A 17,466-nucleotide genomic window follows, 5' to 3' on the forward strand; every position below is an offset into this window, starting at 1 on the left:
GGGGAAAATTGGATTCAAGAAAACAGGGGAGAGGTGTACAATAGCAAAGCCCTGTCTCACCAGTCAGCCCATCTATTTCTACAAGCCTCCAAAAGCAGCTTACAAACAGACAAGGCAGAGATAACAGCTCTGCAGTTAATCACAGATAGCAGCCTCTGTTTGGCAGCATGTAGTGAAAACAGTCAAGAACTCTCTATTACAGTTTTTGGCCAACTCTGGTCTGGGCAGCTGGCCAACCATGGCTTCCCATACAGCTGATGATGAGGGAAAGTGGCTCCTCCATGCCCAGTGCCACAGCTGATTCTGTTGCATTGCATTAGGCCAGAGGAAGAAACAATGGCATTCAAGTGTCATTTTCACTTCTCCCTCCCCTGAATTTGCAGGCCATTAATGACTTCATGGCTCAGCACCTAAGGGAACTAGCAGGGAAGATGATGTATGACTACCTGTGGGGTGACCAGGAGAAGCAAGTCAATTTTGTGGGGCCCAAAGATGGACCACTGAGATCATGCACAAGAAAGGGCAGTGGGACAACATGCAACTCCAGTAGGGGCTGGAAAAGGCTCAGGGAAGCTTTGATCAGGTGGCATTGGCTATGAACCTTTGGCATCAAAGAGGGTACGGCAGGTGTCTACTCTCCTCCATGTCATATGTGCATAGCCACAGAGAACAGGCAGCAAAAGATGTCAAAGGGAGCAGTGGGCTGCAGATTTAACCATCAGAATTATGGCCCAGGGGCTCACCTGCCCTCACAGATACTAGCCTCTGGCTCTTTGGGCATGACCCTGCAATTCCCAACAACTGCCCCCATCTTATACCATGCCCAGTTCCCAGAGCTGGTGCCCAGCTTCCCTTCTTCTACCCTCCTACTTCCAGGAGAGGCCTGTGATCCCATAAATTGTGTCCATTCAAACAGCATGATGGGCAGGGAGCACTCTGCTGAAGAATTTACCCAAGGAGCTTGAGAAAAAAAAAAGTTCATGTTTACTTCACAGACAGATCCAACCTCCAGAGAAGACTGTCCAAGAGGCACTTGCATCAGCTCTCCCATCACTTGCTATCTGCTCTGATGCTTCTATCATATAGGCAGGTGAAGGCTCACAGACCAGTGGTGGGGAATCCAGCACATTTTCATCATGGTGCAGATCCCTCAAAGGAAAGGTCAAGGCATGACAACATGCCTTTCATGTGCTCTACTTACTCTGCCTCCACTATCTTGGAGCCCCCAGGGCTGAGATGCTATCCCAGAGCTATAGTTTCCTAAAGAAATATCCTTGGAGGACATGAGAATATAGAGCTTGGTTGGCTTCCAGGGTGAAGTGGACTAGGATTCTAGTCCACTTTACTGTTGACTTGCTTTGCCTGTACTACCCCATATCTCTTGCAGGACACCCAGCTGCTCTTACTGCTGTATAAGCTGTTTCTTCTCCTGATGAGTTTAACATTGTTGCATATCACAAAAACCAAAACTATTGAGTCATCTGGTTCATTCCTCTGGTGATGCAAAATTACTCCCCATATCTTTTTGGTAGACCATTTGTCGCCACCGCTTTCCTTGAGAGATTATCCTTTGGTAAAGGGCGGGGGTGTGGTTAGGAGAGGTCATCTTTCATTTGGTACAAAAAAATCATAGAAAAGCTTGAGGCAAGGGCCACACTTTCTTTTATATTTGAAATGGTTAGTACATTATGGAGCTGCTGGAAACAAATAAATGACATCATAAGAGTTTGCAAAATTCTGGTTTTGACTTATACCCTATGCAGCCCTTAACACCAGTGGGTTTACAGTATAGAGTTTGGCTTTATCAGCAAACAGGGGGCTTTTCACTTTTTATACTAGGACTATAGTGTTAGCATATAGACTGCTCATCTGTGGTGAAACTGGGTTGAAGGATCTAAGGTTGAAATCATGGAGCATTCTGGACCAATAGTCAGCATTTCAGCTTTTTAAACAGAAGCCTAGATCAAAGGCAGCTGTCTGCAGTTGCAAGGTACCGCTTTGGTTTAGAGATTTCAAAACTGTTTTCCCACTTGTGCTAAATTTGCAAAATTGCATTTAAAGTTAGTTCTGAAATAATGTTTCACTACAACAAGTTGAACCATTCCTGCTTTAATGTGTGCAGCTTCCTTTTCTCTTTTATTCTACTGCATTCTTGTACTTTTTTAATTGCCCCTTTTATCCTCAGATCGTTTGTTGGCTTTGATAACTTCTAAAGAGACAAAGTTTATGTGTTCTGCATCTTAAATCAGTCATTTTCCCATTTACTGAGTGCTGACTAAAGACTTCCTTTTGCATTTGCTCAGATTGTTATGGGTTTTTAAAACATTCTTTTTTCATAAAAAAGTGGATTTTTAAAATAAAATAAAATGATTTCCTGCTGTTCTTGGTGGATAAAACAGTCAGTGATTTCTTGAAATATATTATCCTGTTTAATTGCTTAATTCCAATGTATTCGGTTGGTTTGGTTTAAATATGATGGGTCTCGTTTATCACTCAGTTACATTGGCGTCACATTGGTAAGAGGGCAAAGAATCAGACTCCGTGGCTAGGGACAGACATTCCAAAAGCCTGAGCCTGAATTGATTCAATCTTTGCAGGTTAGTCTAATCTGGATAGGCTGAACCAATTTGTAACCAGACAGACATTCTCTCTGGACTGAGGAAATGCAGGTACATGCCTGCAGTGACTCAGGCTAGAAGCCCTCTTTTCCCTTCTACAGTGCTGAGTTGAGGGGTGGGGGGGCGTGGCCCCGGCAAGATGCTATAATTAGGGAGGGGTCCACCCCCACGCCCCAGCAGCCCAGCAGCAAATGTTTATCACCCCTAACTCATTGTTTATCACCCCATTAAGAAAACAACAGAGGGACATTACCAGAGCTACCTGTTGATTCTGCCTTTGTCCCGTGTGCCACAGCTCGGAGGTAGCCAGCGTGTGGTCTGCTAGCTAATGCTGAGAGGTGTCTGTGAGGGACAGGGGAATGCCAGCTTAGCAGAGAGTAGGGATAAGAGTGGGAGAGCAGAAGCCAGGCAGATGCCTACAGAGCAGATGCCTACAGAGACTGCTGGAACTGCAGCCAGGGAGCAGAGGGGAGGGGCCATCTCTGCTGTGGAGCAGAGAGCCCCACCCAGCCCAGAAAGCATGCTAGGGGAGTCTGGTTTAATTTAAACCAGCAAGGGGTCTGGGACAGACATTGTACAAACTGGTTTGAGCCAAATCAGTTAAGTCTGATACTACATTCAACCAGCTTTAGCTCAAACCAGTTTCAGTCATTTTCAAACTGGTTTATGTGCACTGAACATCTCTTCTGTTACAGGTTTAAACCAGTTTCTGATCACTTAAACTGGTATATGTGTAATGTCTGTCCCTAGCCCGTAGGTCAAATCTATTTACATACCTATTGTCATCAAAATGTAAGCAGAACTCACAGGAGATCGATGGTGAGTTCCTAAACTAAAGGCATGACATGGTGTTGGGTTTTTGTATTATACTTCTCATCTCTATACAGATACAACATGTTTCATTTCAGTGATCCAGTCAGGTACAATTTAGAATTGCCTTTCATTTCTGATACAACATCACTCTTGCTGGAAAATGTTGAAGCTCACCTTTCCCAGCTCCAGGCTAAACTAAACATTTACCCTCAGACCTTGATTCTTCATGGTGAAACTGCCCTAGAAGGAACGGAGAATTTCTCCTCTTCTATACAGTACGTTCTCAGCCTATTGCCAGATTCAATATAGTCTCTTCTTCCTGTCCTGACAGATTTACTCACTGACATGTAAAAAGAGACCAACTCCATGGCTTGAATCTGGCATAAGCCCTCCCAGTGGCTTGCACTGAGCAATATTCTAGATAGGATGACTCTTGGCTCTCTCCCACTACCAAACCTGGACTCAGTGCTCTGGGTAGGCCTTCTATGGATAACCAGTGGCTAGCCTTACATGGCTATAAAAACCAGACATACTCTATCATGATAGGATCTGCTTGTTAAAGTAGTTGATTAGTAGAATATACCAAAGAGCAATAGTAATGGATAACTTGGCTACACTGAATATGTTGTAATAAAGTAAAATTATATTGCAGAAATGATATGATATGTTATGCTTGACAAAAATTCATCTTGAGATTCTATTAATGGTTTTGGTTTTTATTGACTTTTATATAATCCCGTTAGTGAGAGAGGAAATGTTTGTGGAAAATAATCTATAACATACGATATGTTACCATTCTGGTAATAGATTATTATCTAGGAAGAAACAGAGGAAACTCTGAATTGTTACCCCAGTGTGAATCTCTCTCCAGTTGTTAAAGAGCTATAGTATCCTGAAGAAATATCCTTGGAGGACATCAGTAAGTAGAGCCTGGTCGGTTTCCTGGGTGGAGTGAACGAGGATTGTAGTGTACTTTATTGTTAACTTCCTAACACAGACAAATATTCTTCCTTCTCTTTAAAAACTCAACAGTAGAAAACTATTTTAACATCTTTTAGCTATGCATGTATGTTGGAAAGCAAAATGTTGCACAGTGAGCAGAAATCCAGAAGGAAACATATTGTTTCCACTACAATCCACTTAAAAAGTAGTGAAGAATTTAAACAACGAAGTGACAGTTTCCTAGTTATACCCCATTCTGGCTACCACTACTAACTATTTCCCCAGTTTTTCTCCTGTAGTTCTCTACCTCCTACATTCAAGTGGCATCTAACTTTTGCTATTCTATTCTACTTAGGTTTCAATATTGCATCTATGACCATAGCATCTGAAAATGTTGCTGTATTCTCTTATGCTCTCCAAGTGGTTGAATTTCAGCAATACATGTAAGAACATAAGAACTGCCATTTATTGGGTCAGATCACAGTCCATCTTGTCCATACCTTGTGTCACACAGGGCAGAGAGTGGATGCTGAATGGGAGAGTGAATTGGGTATGACCCAGGGGGGAGGGGTTTCTATTTTTTTCTCCCACTTGCAGCCTCCAGCATTTAGGGTGTAGGAAGCTCTGATTCAGGAGCTATATCCCTAACTTTCCTCCAATAATTTGTTTAATCTCATTTTTGAATCCAGTTAAACTATCAGTTTCCACAACATCTTCTGACAATGAGTTCCGTACTTTAATTACATACTGGGTGTGTCTACACATACATTTATGCTGGTTTAAATTTACTGTGCAGTAAATCACTCGGCAGTAAGTGGGAACAGGCTGGCGTCTACATGTGCAGGCATTAAAGTGCATTAATGTTGTGTGTGGACTGACTTAGGACTAACTTTAGTCTCAAGTCAGTCCACACACACAGTGTGCAGTAAGGCATCTACACGTGCATAACTGTGCAATAACTAATTGGGCATAAATTTGATGCCTGCATAATGTAAGTATCAAATTTATGCTCAAGTTGACATAAGTTGCCATATTTTCTGTGTGGCAGGGGCATTCATGGGTAGACACACGCCCATACTGAGCAGTAAATGCATTCATTTAGATGCGCCCACTGTGTGAAAAGAACTTCCTTTAGTTAGGTTTAAACTTATTATCTACTAGTTTCATTTTATGACCCCTACTTCTTGTATTGTCAGAGATAGCAAACAATAAATCCCTATTTATATCTTCACCATTTAGCATTGTGTAGTCTTATCATGTCCCCCCTCAAAAATCTCTTTTTCTAAATGTAATATGCCTAGTTTCTTTAGTCTGTCCTCATATAAAAGCCCTTCTAGCAGTTTGTTTACCCAAGCCCCCACAAAATACATTGTGCTAAATCCTGTCTGCCTATATACCTTTGCACATCCTCAGTTTCTTCAGTTGGGATGGCGGAGGGGGTCACGTGTGTGCCTTCACAAAGAGCAAACTCTAGCCCTCAGTTTCAAGCACTTTTGAGATCTTTCAGGAAATGAAAAGCTGTCGGCCATTTCAAGCCTCCTTTCTTTTCAACTATGTAGGAGAAGGCATACATTGGAGGCAGTGTGGCTCCTCTGCATGGCAGCCAATGCATGGAGGTCTGGCTTTCCCCCCTGTGTCATGGAGCTGTGCCCTGCAAGAGTTCATTCCAGGTACTGTAAATGTGGACCTCAATAATATATCTGAATCAATAATATATCTGAATCTACTTTGTAATCAGACATTGTCTGAGAGACAGCATATATATATGATTACTGTAAACCATTTATTTGATGGAAAAGTGTTCTTGAGGAAAATAAAGACATGTTGCCAGGAGACCATAGGGTAGCAAGGACTTTTCTGGTGCTATGATTCACTTGCTGCATATTTAATATTACTGGCTAGTCTGTGTATATTTAAAATTAATTATAGGGCCTTCTAGATCTTTGCACGTGTTTTTTTTTTAAATAAACAAATAAGTATTGCTTTGTGGCTGTAGCCCAATTCAGTAGGTCAAGGCATATTTCAAAGCTGGCAGGATGTCTTCCATTTTTGATTAGTGATCAAGCTAATTGTAAAGGAATGGCTGGCTTTCAGAGTTGGGATTGTATTACAAGCCAACTGAGGGTAGGAATCAGGCTAAATGAACCTGATATAATGATTTATTTACATCAGCTCTGATGCATTTAGTAATCCATTATAATTGTATAGACACAGAATTCATTAGCTCTTCACAAAGTTGTGGTCCTTTCCAAGGCTTGAAACTTGTGGTGAAACCATAAAAAAATCATCTCTCTCAGGGGTGACTGGTACCTCCTGAGTCTGGGGAGGCACAATTTGTGGGGGAGCCTAGGAGCAGGCCAAAAGCCCCATATCCACTCCTATACTTCTGTGCCGCAGCTTAGTGGCCTCCTCCCACAACACGCTGCCAGCCCATACGACAAAAAAAACTGCCCTGTCCTGAGCAGTGCTGAGTTGGGGCCAATCTCGGAGGGGGTAGCATGTTCCTCTCCCCCGTCCCTTCCTACCTATCACCTGTGATCTCTCTGAAGGCCTCATCCTCAGTGATGCTGAGGAACCTGCTGTCTCACCAGAGGAGACAGGGTGCTTGGTTCATCATAGGATCAGGCTCCTATGCATTACTCAGTACAATAAAGTTGAATACAATTACATTTATTTTATCTGAACTCTTATATAAAAAGGTTGTTAATTTCTGCATCATAATTAGAACTAATCACTAATTAAATCAAAGTTAATGCAAGTAAGGAATTGTATCAGATGGTTAGTTTGCTGTTTTAAGGCACTCTTAAGTATGCTTATGACCATTTGGATTTTCTCCCTTGCTTTTTCTTTAATAGATCTCCATGTTTAACAGATTAACTAGAGCTGCTCAGAAGAATGCAGGCTTTTACTTAAAAGAAAAATTATGACTTTTGATTAAAAAAAAACAAAACAAACCCCACCCCTCCATCCCCAAATCTTAAGTCAAATCCCAAAAATCTCTATATGGAAAGTCAGTCAGAACCTGGTCATCAAATGGTCAAACCTGGTCATCTAAGGCTCAAAGAAATGGATCCCAAATATCTTTTTTTATTTGTTTTGTTTTGGATTCAGACACTACATCAGGTATCTTAACCTTTTTACCATAGCCAAAACCTTCATGTTCTGTGTTTTCCAGACGTTCTTGTCACAGATCTTGCTCCTTTGATCTCTCTCCCACCAACACGCTGCTTGGAAATATCAGTGTGAATGGCAAACTTTTAAAAGTTGAAATATATTTTTCATATAGAAACATAGATCTCCAGTCTGTAAGAGTTCATTTAGCTGGACTCAGTCACTAAGAATCCCTATAAACCAGTGGAATTGGTGGAGACTCAGGTGAAGATCATGTGTGGTATAGTTTATTCTACCAGGGAGTGTGTCAAATTCTAACACAAAAATTCAGCAAAGGACAGATAAATACCAGACCTCTTTCCCCACTGAGCCATCTGCCTATGCTGCCTCCTTTGGCCCAGATCTAACTATAGCCTGCTCATCTCATCTTGACACTGGACATCACAGAGGCACTGTTCTTATCTGAGACCTTCCTTAGGGGCATCTATTCAGCTGGATCCAGGAAGGAGACATAAGATCTGGCTTCTTGCTGAGTAATATGACCTGGGTAAGGGGATGAGGAGAATGTGAAGAAATCAAATGTTTTATACATATACATACACATACACACACACATACATACACATACACATACATGCCTGATTAATTGCAACATTGCTGACAGCCAATGAGGCTGCATACTAATGAAATCACTAGTGAGATGGGAGACTGCACACTTGAAAAGCATCAAGCTGCACATAAAACTAGCTGAACAATGATATAGTATTACTAGCTGAAGCAGTGTGGGGCTATAAAAGCTGATGGGATGAGAAGCACTTCTTGTCATGAATGAACTATGAAGTCAGAAGATAACATTTGTAATTACATTTGGAGCTCCAGAGCCTTCTGATGACAGCTGTTGTCTCAGCTGAGATGTGATACAGACTCTGCCATGGCTAGGGTTGAAAGAAGTGAAGAAATCTGAAACATTAGGGGTACTGGCTTAACCAGTCTACATTTCAAATCTCTCCTTTTTATGGATCATCATTTCCTTCTGGTAATCTGAGTGGAATTTAAGATGTTGATTATGAGCTGCAAAGTCCTAATTCATTTGGTACACAGCTTTCTAAGAAACTGCCTCTAACCTGATACTGCCTGACCTGTGACCAAAAGAAGGAGGTTCAGCTATCACAGTTGTTTGCACCCAGCAGTGCTGCTGCTGCTTTAGTCTGTTTCTACAAAAGGCCTTCATGACAGCTTCACTGCCCATCAGAACCTACTTTGCTGACTTTCACAATGTGCTGCAAAGGTCAACTAATCTTCCAAGTCTTTGAGAACAGCCAAGGATGCAGAATATGATGGCTGACTGAAGGCAATGACCTGAGGGAAATTTGACATCCTATTTTGATACTGGAGATCTTTATTTTGTGACTGGATGCATTTAACATTTTTATCAGTAGTGCTTTAAAGGGACAGGACTCTGTGATTGAATAAGGTAAATAACATCAACCCCACATCATTTTGCTTCCTGTTGTTCCAGTGGTCCCCACTGAGTAGGATAGAGCTCAGCCACCTAGAATCTCTTGTACTCTGCCTGCAACCTAGTCCAGGCTCCTGCTTGGGTCTCTGATGTACTGAATGGCCCATAAATATCTCCTCATCATAACCCACTCCAACCCTAGGTTTATTCTCTAGGCTCCAATTTCTTTCAGCTGTTGATGTGCATAGCAATGCCAGCAGGCACTTACCCAGCAAGTTCTGGTGCTGGAGGTTGAGCACATACTGATGGTACAGCATTTTCCTCATAGGTTTGTTGTCATAAACTCTCATGATGTTGCAGAGGTAACACTTCTGTCCCCACTTTAGGTCCTGTCAGAGCAAGGCAGCATGCTACACTTGGTTAACCGTAAGGCTACATTTACACCTGACTTAAAGGAGATTGGACGCACACTTTGCTGGAGTTATTTGACGCCAGTGCTCTTTCCTGCCCAGAGCAGGGGAGCTGGATGCGATGATCTCACGAGGTCCCTTCCAGCCCTAAACTTCTGTGAATCTGTGATTCAAAACTGATCCATCCTCTACTGTGGGGAGTCTTTCAATAAGTCTGCACCTTTAGCCAAGCAGAAGTTCAGTCCACATAGACTGGTTTAAAAATGGTGGAGCATGGTTTAACATAGACCTGGATGGATGTAGTATCAGACTTAAGCAACTTAGGTTAGACTGATCTATCATACTTCTGTACCAGATCAAGAAGTGCTGTACTGGGTCAAACTAGTGGCCCGTCTAGTCCAGTATTCTGTCTCTGACAGTGACAGAAATGGATGCTATAGAGCAGGGGTTGCCAGCCTGTGGCTCTGGAGCCGCATGCGGCTCTTCAGAAGTTAATATGCATCTCCTTGAATCTTTGCACAAGCACACATTGACCAGCTTCCATAGCCATTACATCACATCATGTGCTTGTGCAAAGATTCAAGGAGATGCATATTAACTTCCGAAGAGCCGCATGTGGCTTCGGAGCCGCAGGTTGGCCAACCCTGCTATAGAGGGTGAGCACTGAACTGGAAATCTCTATAGTGATCTATTCCCTCTTCAGTATCCACCTTGGTATCCACCATTATTGGTTTAGAGATGCCAGAGGAAACTTCTCCAACCATTCTGTTCAATGCTCATTAATAGATCTATCATCCATGAATTTATCCAGTTCTTTTTTTAACCTGGCTATACTATGAGGCTCCACCACGTCGTGTGGCAATGAATTTCATAAGTTAACTATGTGGTGCATTAAAAAGTACTTTCTCTTGTTAGTTTTAAACCTGTCACCTACTAATTACAGCAGGTCCCCCCTGATCCTAGTATTATGGGCCCTGGTGAAAAACAGTTTCTTGTTTACATCATCCTGCATGATTTTATAAGCTTCTATCATATCCTCCTGTCAGCCTTCCCTTTTCCAAACTGAAGAGTCCTAGCCTTTTTAGTTTCTCCTGGTGTAGCAACTGCTCCATACCCCTGATCGTTTCAATTGCTCTTCTCTGTGCCTTTTCTAATTCTACTACATCTTTTCTGAGACACAAAGACTAGAACTGCACATGATATTCAAGATGTGGGTGCACCGTGGATTTGTATAATGGCATAAGGATGTTTTCCATTTTGTTCCCAATTCCATTCTGAATGATACCCAACACATTACTGGCTTTTTTGATCACCATTGCACCCTGAGCTGATGTTTTAAAAAAAACTATCTACAATGACTCCAAAGTCTCTTTCCTGAATCATAACAGCTAGTTCAGAACTCAGCATTATGTACATATAGTTGAGGTTATTTTTCACCAGGTACGTTACCTTGCACTTGTCAACATTGAAGGCTCGTGGGTGTTATACTGTTACTTCATTTCTTCCTGCACAGTGTCAAAGTATTGACAAGGTAGAGCATATCACCATTTTTTGGGCTGGGGAAAGGCTCTGACCCTCTAGCTGCCTGCTATTAGGGTAGTTTCCCTAACCTTTTAAAGTCAGATGCTCCTTTTCCTAAGTCTGATGCCTTCTCATGGCTCAGCCCTTTGCTAGGTCGTGGTGCACATATTATTTTGCTAGCTTGCTAGTTACCATACTGAATCTGGTTCCTGAGAAGCATTCTGCTTTAATAACTGGGGCCTATTAGGCCTCCTTCATCCATTGCAAGTTCAATAGTGGAAAAATTACCAAAGATATGTCAAATATTCCAATCACCTGTAACACCAAAAATTGATGGGAAAGGGGCAAATGGAAAAGAAAGGGACCAAATTAGTACAAATAAACGATTCAGAAAGACTGTGGAAATCGTGTCTGGTAAATGAGAGGAGTGTGAGATCAGAAATTACTGAACTAAAATTGATGTGTTAGAAATAAAAACTAATTGGTGAACCAAATAATGAGAAAATGGGCTATTCTACCCACTTCTCTTTTTGGGGGCCTTAAAAAATTCTAGAGAAGAATGAAGGTTGAATGATTCATGGGGAAGAGAGAAAGGCTGTCAGGTGTCTGTGTCACTTTGGCAGCTCTGTCTTTTGTTTGCATGTCATAAAGGTCATGGCATCATATGACACTCTGACCTCAGCACACCAGTCTAGCAGCCTGGCTTTCACGACTCCATCAGCAAGGACCCTGGCTTGACATGCAAGACCCCACTGTATTTTCTCTTCCCCAATGTATTCTTTTTGTCATCACAATTTATCTACTGCCTTAAATCATTCTTTCTCTTGCTCTTCTTATTTTTGAACTGATCCCGACACTGCCACTGCCAGAAGGCTGAAGTAAGCCAGTTTATGTGGCTCTGATCTGCCAGAAAGTCCAGTAAAGGGAAGGGACTTGATTAAGGCTCTTGGTTGACATCTCACACCAGAAAAGATAGCTGGAGTAATAGCTGTTCTGGCCAACGTGCCAGCCAATAGTAACCACCCAAGAGTGACCTTGGATCTTGAGAAGAGTAATATGAGGCCATTTTTCCTCATTTTTTTCTACAGCCTCTTTTCTCCCTTTGTGTCTGTTTATCTGAGTGGTGTCCAACTGTTATTCTCAGAACTGAAGAACAGAACTTTCCTGCACACTAAGAAGGACTGCTTGGCAGAAACGAGTATGATCTACACATCACAATGCATTGTCATGCAGAGGAACCCAAGCTCTCCCTACACAAGCTAATCCACATACTGGAGACAATCTAGTGTGGCATTCAGCTATGCCTTCAGCTATTAGTCCTTCTGAAGATCTTAATAGATTAGCTTGGGCCAAGAGCAGTGCTAGCACAGATAGACTGCTTCTAGTAGCTAAACTAGCTTACTTGGAGTCAGTTGGGGTATCTCTGCATGGAACTGAATTATGCAGTGTAGACTTACTCTAAGAGACTAACAAATATTTCCTCTCTGGGGCACTGATGAGTTTTGATTAAGTTTATTTTATGTAACTACCTAATTGCAATGTCTTGTTTTGGGTCTTTTTATTCTGTGTATTGGCTACCAAATTTCCATACAGTTTCTTATTGTGTTTGCCATGGTAACCAAGAAAGGTGAGAGCACTACACTCCAAACCCTATCTAATAGGTTAATATTACTCTATGATAAGCTTATGCTAAGGCCATTGACTCATTGTGCCCCTCCATTCCCTCAATGCTAACACAACAGCACCCTCCAGCAGAAGGTTTAATGAATGACAACATTAATGCTAAGGTGTTTCATTGAAATTTTCATTTAAGGAAGGAATAGGTTCTTATATGCTATGTAAAATTGAGTCACGATTAAACTCTGTGAAAAGGACACTTCTGTTTCATCTTAGGGAAGTGAGTGGACCACAGGGCAGTGAATGGAATACAGATAACCTATGTCTGGTTACCTTCAATAAGTAGGTATTCTGAGCAGATGGAGGAACCTGTATGCCTAGAAGTTTTGGAGAACGGTGGCGACCAGGATTCCTCTTCTGGTTCTCACCCATCCTTGCCCTCAGGCTCAAAAGAAGGGTTTCCTAAACACATGAAGAAAAGAAGGCTGTATGTCAATTATCACTCATGACTTTTCAGATGCCCCGGTGGTTGGAGCTCAGTGTCTACAGCCAACTGGAAAAGGCATAAAGAAAGAATTAGAACTGGACTGCTTCACCCACCTGGGATGGATTCAGAGTATAGTACTTGGAAAGAGAAGAACCAAAAGCAGAGTTCTTGTTTGTCTGTCTTGTTGTGGTGCAAATGCTTTGATTCCTTAACTGAACTGCAAACTGCTACCGCTTCAGAATGGACTTAGACAGCCTGAAGACCTCATACTCTGTTGTGCTAATGGAAACCTCTCTCTCTCTCTCTCTATCCAGATTCTCTTCACCCACAGGCAAGTGTGGGTGGTCTGAATTGCTAAATGCATCCTTATTTTCCATAGGTAAGTGTACAGTGATTTACAGATTTACTCTCTGTACCAAAGGGTTTGCAGTCTAAGGTCAGATTTTGACACTCTTTCTTAGGTTGTATAGCAGTTCCCCCACAAGAAGTCCTGGTGAAGTCATGAGTTAAATCAGCATAAATTAAACTGGCATGACATAATATAAGGAAAGGTAAAATGAGGAGCAAGGGAAAGGAGGGGTGTTACACACAAAGCTGATAAAGTTGCTGCTTTTATGTTTTGTGTCATTTTCCATCTTTTTACCTAGAAAGTGAGAAGGCAGCATGGGCATAGGTGTCAATGCTGGATAGACTGTAGGATTAGCTGAATTTTGAGAAGGAAGGAGAAGAGAAAGGAAGTTACCTGGTGTATGGAGTCAGGTACAGGGGAAAAGCACAGGCTGCTTAAAGCAAATTGATCTAATGCCATCTCTGGCCATGGTACACGCACAGACACCATGGCACGTGTTAAATACTGCCCATGGAAGATAACCCTGACCAACATTCCTCACCCTCCCTCTTCCTCCCCTTCCCCTTTTCAGCAAAACTGCTTCTACAGCTGTGTATGCTGCTGCTTAATACATAATGCCCGCTGTGGCTACCTACACAGCTCTGGAGCGGTTGGCATTAAGTTTATAGTCCCGTGCTTCGACATACCTTGAGTATAAAAGACTTCACATATAAAACAAATTCTGTTCAGCTCTGACTCACCCCTGAAATGCAGCCTTGCTTTTCCACAGAAGAGAATATTAATATTAAATTCAGTTACTACCCGGGAACTGTGCCATTTTCATTGTGTTGACAAATATCCTAGCAACACAGAAGGAGAGAGAATTACAGAGAACTTCGGGTATTTGCCTAGGTGGCTTGAGCAACCCCTAGGTACTGCCACACTGTTTCTTAAGAGTGTCCACATCTTCTCTGTATAGCAATGTACCTGACCATTCCGACTCTCCTGGCGGCCTGGTTGCTCTCTGAACAACTAAATGAAACTTTTCTCACCCGTCATAAAACACTTGTGCACAGGCAACTGGGGCTTTTGGGAGATGAAGCATGAATCAGTTTTGAAGAACACCTGCAATTACTCCATGCAGGGTTGCTGAGAAATAGAGCGTCTCTATATTATGAGAAACAGATGGCTGATAGGCAGCTAGAGAGGTAGAAGGAATAGGGACCCAAATCAACCTGGCAAAAATGTTCTATGAATTTTCTTTCATATTTAGCAACAAATATTCCTTAGCTCTGCTAGCAGGTGAGAATTGCAAACATGCCAACATGGCAAAAATCCCTTTGACTTTTGGTGCTTTTAAGTCAGTTGAAAATCTCTCCCAGGGAATATCTCTAGTTGTGAATATTCGAGTGGACAAAATTTCAGGCAGGAATGTTTAGTGCTAAAGCATCTTTCCACTGAATGTTGCAGGATATTCATAGAAAGCAAATTTTAAATTCACAACCTTGAATCTTACTTCTGAGAGTTAATTTCATCCAGCCAGAAAATGGAAGCAAACAATGTGGCTTATGTCTTGTGTGACTTTAATTTTCCCAAAAAACTGATCACAAAGATTCTACAGGCCAAGAATTATTTGCAGAAAGTATTTTCTAAATAACTGAAAATAATCAATGCATTTGAGAGAAGCATGATTAATTCATGAAACTATAAAAAGTGCTGCATTTGTCAAACCATAGGCTCATCTAAGCCAGTATCCTGGGTCTGACAGTGGATGAAACAGGGAAGAGTATCTGTGCAGACTCTCCTGTCCTTTGCCCCTCTTCCATTAGAGTTTACAGCATTTGGATGTCTAATACAGTCTAATGTGTAGGTTTCACACATTGCTATAATCTTTGATGGATCTATCCTGCATGAATATGAACTTGGTTAAATTGCCATCTTGTGGTAGTGAATTCCACAAGTTAATTGCACTTTGTCTGAAAAATACCTCCCTTTTCTTTGTTTCAAACCTGCTTTCTAATAATTTAATTCCATGCCCCGTAGTCCTAGCATACTGAAAAATAGCAAATACGAAGTCTTTATTTACCTCTTTTCACCAGTCACAATTTTATAGACTCTTATTTTATCCCTCCTGTGGATTTCAATAACTGAAAAGTCCTAGCCTATTTAGTCTCTCCTTGTATAGAAGTCCTTTCATACTCATGATCATCTTTGTTGCCTTTTGTGTATTTTCTACTTCTCCTGTATTCTTTTGGAGGTGTATGTGTGTTGTGGAGGTGTATGTGTGCTGTGGAGGAAGAGGTAGAAAGAACTTCATGCAGTATTCAGGGTGTGGGTGTACTCTGGATTTATACAGCAGCAAAGAACAAACACCAAGAGTCCCTTGATTAAATGAATCAATATTGCTACAGTTTAGGTCTCAGGCTGTAGTGGAAAGAGACTGATGTATTGTAAGTGGCATGCAGTAAGTACTGGTTCTTTTACAAATACATTATGGTGAGCATGACAAGTGCATAAAATACTCAGAGGATTTAACTGTATTTACCATTGTTCTTTAGGTTTAGCATATAATTCTCACAACGTTACACTGCTGTTCACCACACAAATCTATGGAATAACCTTCCTTATACCATATTACTGTGGAGGTAAAACAATCTACTAATTAAGGCTCTGATTCTGTAATCATATCTCACCTGACCAGGCTTCTAGTGTGGGCTAGGGTAACAGTCTTGACTTTATATGCTATTTGTAAGAGAAAAAAAAGAAGAGAAATTTGAACACTAGGGTCTGTATCCTACAGCTGTACCATGTGAGGAACTGAACCTTTAAACAGCTCACATAAGAAACAGCTGTAACCTCAACTCTCAATCATTAACAGAGTCAATCACCTAGTAATTGATGGACAAAGAATCCATCCCTTGAGCTGTGTCTAAACTAAAGCATAAACCCCTATGTCTTTTTTAAAATGAAAAAGACCTAGGTATAGCTTTAAGGAGTATACCTTGGGATTTGGTAGCAATGAATCCATATTTGCATACAGAAAACAGGAAGATGACCATTTCAACCCCATTGCTAAATATTTGGATTTTCAATTGCTGCATCAACGCAAACGTCTATACTAATTATATAACAACATGAGCCAGTGTTCTTTAATTGAGTCAGGAAGTGTTTGCTGTTCATAAGGATGTTTGAAGAAATTTCAGGGAAAGGGTATGGAACAGCGGAGCTTATGTATGCTAATAGAGCTTGCACAGATTCTTAGCTCTGTCTCATAACACTGCATTGTCAGCAGGCCCTGGTTTTGGCTTCAAAGGATAGCTTCTTTCAAAGTGATGCAGTTTTCCAGTTCATTCAACTCTAGATTGGTGCCCTGCAATATATGCATAGGACCACCCATTTTTCCTCCTCCCTCCCTTCCCCAACTTTTGATCCCCTAGAAGACCTCATTTTTTGTTTCATAAAACTATAGAAAAAGTACAGCTGCAAGGGACTTGAGGGGCACGTCCCCACAAGTGTGCATGTGACAAATAAACTATAGATAAGTATAGGTGAACAATAAGTAAGCCACAATACAAATAAACAACAGGTGAATAATAGCAAAAGGGGGTCCCAGCAGAGCCCTAATTCCCCCTCCCCTGTGGGAATCCCTTTTTCCCCACAACTCATGGCTCCCCAGGCCTGGAGGGTGGCCCTCATCCTCCACACCAAGCTGCTCTCTCGCCTGTACTTCGGGTGGGGTCGCTGTCCCCTGGAACAGGGCTCTGCTTTGCAGGGCTTCTGGGGCCTCTGGCTCAGCCCTGCCTGCTGGCTCAGTAGCCCAAACACTGCCTGGCTCCCTGGACTCAACATTTTGCTATGGGTTGGAGGCCCGGGCTGCCTCATACAGCACCGGGGCTCGATCCACTCCCGGACCCTACGTGCGGTGCCTTCTGCACCGAGCTCCTGGCCTCGTGCCGGAGGTTGGGGACCTGAGCCACCCAAAGGGCTCCAAAGATCCTGCTCCTTACACTGGCGTGTGCACCGTGTCTCTGGCCACATGCCAGAGGTTGCAGACCCAAGCCGCCTCACACAGCTCCCAGGGTCTGGACACTGTACTGCACACCAAGAGCCTAGCTGTTGGTGCTGTCCACCGTTCCCTGCTGATGGAAGTCTTCAGGGGT

At 42.1% G+C, this 17,466-nt stretch overlaps 1 protein-coding gene across 2 annotated transcripts; it reads right to left on the reverse strand.

The window, feature by feature from the left end:
- Window positions 1-7,027: 7,027 nt before the first annotated feature.
- Window positions 7,028-16,040, reverse strand: FAM216B (family with sequence similarity 216 member B). Of its 2 annotated transcripts, none has more exons than XM_019525654.1 (4): window positions 16,000-16,040; window positions 12,825-12,953; window positions 9,212-9,332; window positions 7,028-8,027 (listed from the first exon to the last, which is right to left on the reverse strand). In XM_019525654.1, exons 2-4 carry the CDS (start codon window positions 12,921-12,923, stop codon window positions 7,969-7,971), a joined length of 279 nt encoding a protein of 92 aa, XP_019381199.1. In that variant the 5' UTR covers window positions 12,924-12,953; window positions 16,000-16,040; the 3' UTR covers window positions 7,028-7,968. The 2 variants fall into 2 exon arrangements, with proteins under 2 accessions (XP_019381199.1, XP_019381198.1); XM_019525653.1 differs by lacking the exon at window positions 16,000-16,040 and adding an exon at window positions 14,068-14,158.
- Window positions 16,041-17,466: the final 1,426 nt, after the last annotated feature.

The sequence above is a fragment of the Gavialis gangeticus genome, unplaced genomic scaffold (genome assembly GCF_001723915.1).
Source record: "Gavialis gangeticus isolate Ggan-Ray unplaced genomic scaffold, GavGan_comp1, whole genome shotgun sequence".
NCBI classification, from domain to species: Eukaryota; Metazoa; Chordata; order Crocodylia; family Gavialidae; genus Gavialis; species Gavialis gangeticus.

Bases quoted from the DNA above. Each gene is read 5' to 3' on its own strand.
- FAM216B (XM_019525654.1), bottom strand. From the start codon at position 12,923: ATGGGTGAGAACCAGAAGAGGAATCCTGGTCGCCACCGTTCTCCAAAA. The intron at 9,333-12,824 runs GTAACCAGACAT...TTGCTCTGACAG, and splicing joins AGAATACCTACTTATTGAAG to GACCTAAAGTGGGGACAGAA. The intron at 8,028-9,211 runs GTAAGTGCCTGC...CCCCTTACCCAG, and splicing joins CCAGCACCAGAACTTGCTGG to GTCATATTACTCAGCAAGAA.